At 45.1% G+C, this 4743-nt stretch overlaps 1 protein-coding gene across 1 annotated transcript; it reads left to right on the top strand.

Moving 5' to 3' along the window:
- The first annotated feature begins 3042 nt into the window (after positions 1-3042).
- LOC123075588 (uncharacterized) lies at positions 3043-3994 on the top strand. The gene is made up of 2 exons (XM_044498155.1): positions 3043-3272; positions 3624-3994. Exons 1-2 carry the CDS (start codon positions 3110-3112, stop codon positions 3773-3775), a joined length of 315 nt encoding a protein of 104 aa, XP_044354090.1. The 5' UTR covers positions 3043-3109; the 3' UTR covers positions 3776-3994.
- Positions 3995-4743: the final 749 nt, after the last annotated feature.

Genomic DNA, 4743 nt, shown 5'->3' with positions numbered 1-4743 from the left:
TGTGTCAGTTCTTGATTGATTGAGGTGTTGGCCGTGCTACCGACGCAACAGTCCTGCATAGTTTGTCTTTCTATTTTTTTCTTTCTGACATTAAATATTTCTTTATCATTTAAAATAAAAAGTATTTTTTAAACGAAAGGATAGATAGATAGGCATGTAGGGGATAGATAGATGTGACATTAACCTGTACACTGAGTTATGGAATAAATATGTAAAATACACAAGATAGGGATAGATGACAACCTGGCCACACAAATTTGTTGGTCGGCCTTCTAGAAGATAGCACGTAATATGCAACAATAAATGGGTATAAGCATGATTAGTGAAGCAACTTACAAGTGTTTTAGCGACTTGCAAGCAGGGGCGGACGCACGTTAGAGGTTGTGGGGGCAGCTGCCCCCACTCGATTTTCTCATCCACGTGTACTTGATCATGTGCATACTTGTGTGCCCCCACTTGGGCCAGTACGTTGACCCCACTCAGCCCATTTTCTCGTGTGTTTTTAGGAGCCCATGGAATCTATGTAAACTCTAAAGAATTAGCCCACCAAAGAATATCAATTGCTGCAACCCACAACTTGCGCACATTTCACACATTGCCTTCTCGATCCCAGATTTTCATTGGCCTATTTGACTCATTGCATCCCTAACTTGTGCACACACGCATGCCGCCGCCGCCACGCAGGAGGCGGAAGCCCTGGCTGCCGCCCCACCTCGGTGCTCACGCGGTCGTCAGCTTGCTGCCGACATTGCCGACTTGCCGTCCTCCATCCCTTGTGGTCCTACATGAAGGCGCCGCAGCACATCTTCCATCTCTAAATCCTGAATATGCAATTCCCTAATTTTAATTGACATCAAGGTAAGCCGTATAAGTGATATGGGTTCTTCTCTTTTCATTTTTTGTTTGTGTGATTTCTATCTTGGAAATCATGTTAATCTATCCAATTTATATGTATAATTTACTGATTGGGGTGATTATCCCGTTCGAACATTTTTCTTGAAACATACAATTTTGTATGCAACGTTTTAGTGACGAGTAAAATAGGCTAGTCCGGACACAACAACTGCAATTCAATTAGGAGGATCTATTAATATTTCCTAGTCCCTAGCACAATTCATCTTCATGTATGATGTGTGGTAATTCTAGCAATTCATTTAACATTTCACTTTTTGGCATATCCACAGTGGAGTTTTTCTTTCTTTCAAAAACTAACAACTACAAAGATACATGAATTAGTTGATTTCAACAATCTTTCTAGAGTGGCTTTATTTATATAGTCAGGGTATGCCTTTTCTCTAAAAAAAATCTTTCTAGAGTTCCTTTTAAATGGAAAATGATTGCATATTACAATCCCAATCAACATGAGGATATAAGAAGAAAGTACTTGATGTTGGGAGCTCGCCAGCCTCGTCCTATAACGTCTAAACCAACAATGATTTGGAAGAAAAACCACATTTTAATGGCGATTAGCATGATCAGTTCGTGGCAATTGCTTGGAGCACAACAAGGCAGAGGACATTGCATTGTGTTGCGTTGTATGATAGCGGTATATGTGGTAGTTCATACGGGTGCTTTTTTTGTTGGTATATGGTCATACATTCTTGCCCCCACTGAAGTTTTATCCTGGGTCCGCCCCTGCTTGCAAGTGTTTCTTGGATGTATAAACATGCATGCGTTTATAACAATACAAAAGCGTGCTGACAGGAGTACAACAAAGACAAATAGATGTATGCATGAATCGACGCTAACTAGCGGATTTAACGAGAAATGGGAGCATCATAGAAGTGGTTAATTAGGAAGAATAAAATATTAAAAGAACCATTTACGAAATACCATATGTGTAAGCTAAATATTATAGAAGCGAGCATATTGTTTGCAAATTTTTATAGGTAGCTTACCAAGCTGACCATTTGGTAGAAGCGAGCGTATTGTACAAATAAATAACAACTATTTTGTGGGTGCATTCGGACCGGTCAGCGGATGGAGCGGGCCGAGGCGCCGGCGGGCGGACTCGGCTAGCGGGCGGCGAGCGGATTTTGGCGCGGCTGGCGGGTGACGGGCTAGCTAGCTGGCGCGAGCGGGTCGGGTGATGCTTAGCAGACTTGGCGATCGGGTGCAGCGCGTAGCAGCGGGCGGACGGCGTGGCTTGGCGATGCGCGATGCAGACTTGCGATCAGGTGCAGCTTGGGGCGTGTAGCGGCGGCAGCGGGATAGCGGGTTGCAGCGCTAGGTGGTGCAGGCGGGGAGAGGGGCAGCGGCAGCGGCCGGTGCGGGGAGCGCATGGGCGGCAGCGGCGGCTGGGTAGTGGCGGCGGCGGCGGCGGCGCGGAGGAGACGTGCGGCGGCGGCGGAAGCGAGAAGAAAACCTAAAAAACTGATACCAAGTAAGATGTGGGAATTGCATGATGTATTGTGCATAGGCACGTATATATGATGTACAGAGGTGGGCCACGGATCTCAACTATACAAGAAACTAGGAGATTGGCCCAATACCCAATATGCGCATAACACATATACTCAACACCTTCATTACGATTAAAACATGGAAGGAAACCCAATACGAAATTACTAATCTGTCTTTAAGCCAAAATCTGAGTCTTCTCGCTCTTCGTGCATAGGCACGTATATATAATGTATAGAGGTGGGCCACGGACCTCAACTATACAAAAAACTAGAAGGTGGACCCAATACACAATATGCACATAACACATATACTCGACACCTTCATTACGATTAAACATGGAAGGAAACCCAATAGGAAATTACTAATATGTCTTTAAGCAAAAATCTTAGTCTTCTCCTATTAACCGTTGGAACAACTTAATACTACCCATTATATTGGGTTGTACGATGTACGGTAAAAAATTCATCCTATGTGTATTTCCATCATCTATTTCCCCAAATTTGCTTTAAAAATATATATTTTCCCAAATCGATGGGTCCAGGCGTGTTGGAGCTCAAGGCTGAAGCCTCAGACCCACCGTATCCGTACATAAGCTCCCGCCTATAAAGCTGTACGCTCGAGCTGAATCTATGCATCAAACATTGCATCATCCCCTCCTCCCGGAAAAAAGAAAAGGCTCCTCCTAGCAAAAGTAGCCTGTGAAGCGATGGGTTCCAAGTACTTGTTGTTCGGCCTCTGCTCCCTGCTTGTACTTTCCGGCCAGCGGACTCTCTTCACTCCAGCGTTAGCTCGGGGCATCCCAGGATCATCGGCAGCAACCTTCGCTTCCTTTGTTCATGCGCCTACCAAGAACAATGACCCCGGCAGCGGTAAGTAATCTAGTTCCAAACAAAAGTTCAAATTTTCTTTACGGTGTCATGCATGGTAGAACGCCAAAAGAAATCTATGGATCCTGACAGAACCTTCGTAAATAGCCCTCCATGCTAAAATAAGTGTCTTTAATTTAGTAAATTAGCGACACTTATTATTAAGATATCTATTCGCAAAAAAAGGAAATGGTCGACAAATCATCGGTAAATATTACTCCCTCCGTAAACTAATATAAGAGCGTTTAGATCACTACTTTAATAATCTAAACGCTCTTATATTAGTTTACAGAGGGAATACAAGCATAAAGGTCAAGTTCCATGATATCGTGTTTCTCCATTCTGTGACCACAGGTGTGCATGCGCGCCAGCCAGCAGGTGTGGAAGAGCAGAAGGGTGAAACTGGTTTGCTCAATCCTCGTATCTGGCCACGTTGCCCGCCGTCCGTTTGCCACTGGCACGGCACTTCAGTTCCAGCTTCAACTCGCGCAGCAGCAAATCCCTGAGAAGGACGATCATTCGGTTGCGTTGGATCGGCGTCAAACCATGCATGGCGGGGGATTAAATTAAAAACCGTGCCTGTGCTGTGATGTTGCCTACTATATAATGTGTGTGTGTGTGTGTGTGTGTGTGTGTGTGTGTGTGTGTGAATTAATGTCTGGCGACGGCGCCTTAGGAGTACAACATACGTGATGAAATAAATAAATCGTTGGTATTCTCTGCAACAATGCCAGTGATTCTGCTTAATTGATCAAGTCCAAGCGGTGTCACATATATTGACTGACTGCTCGATGTCATGCAGTTTAGATACATACTATTCTTCTTCTTCTTCTTTGAAGGGAGATACAGATTCTTTTGCTATGCCACATGTGAGGGCCCCATTGATTCTGGCATGTTTGTTCTGAACTTGCTGTGTTGTGCATGTTAGATAATAACGAGAAATAAACGAGACAAAGAGACACGGATTTTTACGTGGAAACCCTTGCGGGAGAAAACCATGGACGCACAAAGGCGCAATCACTATGAGGAGGAGTATTACAAGAACGAGATGACAGACCGTCTGAGGTGTGACTACATGGGGTATATAAGAGCACTAGTAGGAAAAGGGGCTTTTACCCCGGTTTGTAAGGGCCTTTTGTCCCGGTTTTCGAACCGGGACTAAAGGGTCGTTACTAAAACCCTAACCTTTAGTCCCGGTTCTTACACGAACCGGGACAGAAGGTCCTCCACGTGGCCGCTGCTGCCAGCCCAGGCAGGGGGCCTTTGGTCCCGGTTGGTGCCACCCCAAAAGGCAGGGCCTATTGGTCCCGGTTGGTGGCACCAATCGGGACCAATAGGCATCCACGCGTCAGCATTTCAGGGGCTGGGGGTTTTGTTTTTTAAGGCGGGAGGGGGTTGGGGGGTTTTGGGGGGTTAATTTAGGTGTTTCATATATTGTGTTAGCTAGCTAATTAATAGAGAGAAGTGTCCTCTC

The sequence above is a fragment of the Triticum aestivum genome, chromosome 3D (genome assembly GCF_018294505.1).
Source record: "Triticum aestivum cultivar Chinese Spring chromosome 3D, IWGSC CS RefSeq v2.1, whole genome shotgun sequence".
Classification (NCBI taxonomy): domain Eukaryota; kingdom Viridiplantae; phylum Streptophyta; class Magnoliopsida; order Poales; family Poaceae; genus Triticum; species Triticum aestivum.
This window is presented reverse-complemented; position numbering and strand designations above follow the sequence as displayed.

Bases quoted from the DNA above. Each gene is read 5' to 3' on its own strand.
- LOC123075588 (XM_044498155.1), top strand. From the start codon at position 3,110: ATGGGTTCCAAGTACTTGTTGTTCGGCCTCTGCTCCCTGCTTGTACTT. The intron at 3,273-3,623 runs GTAAGTAATCTA...CTGTGACCACAG, and splicing joins GAACAATGACCCCGGCAGCG to GTGTGCATGCGCGCCAGCCA.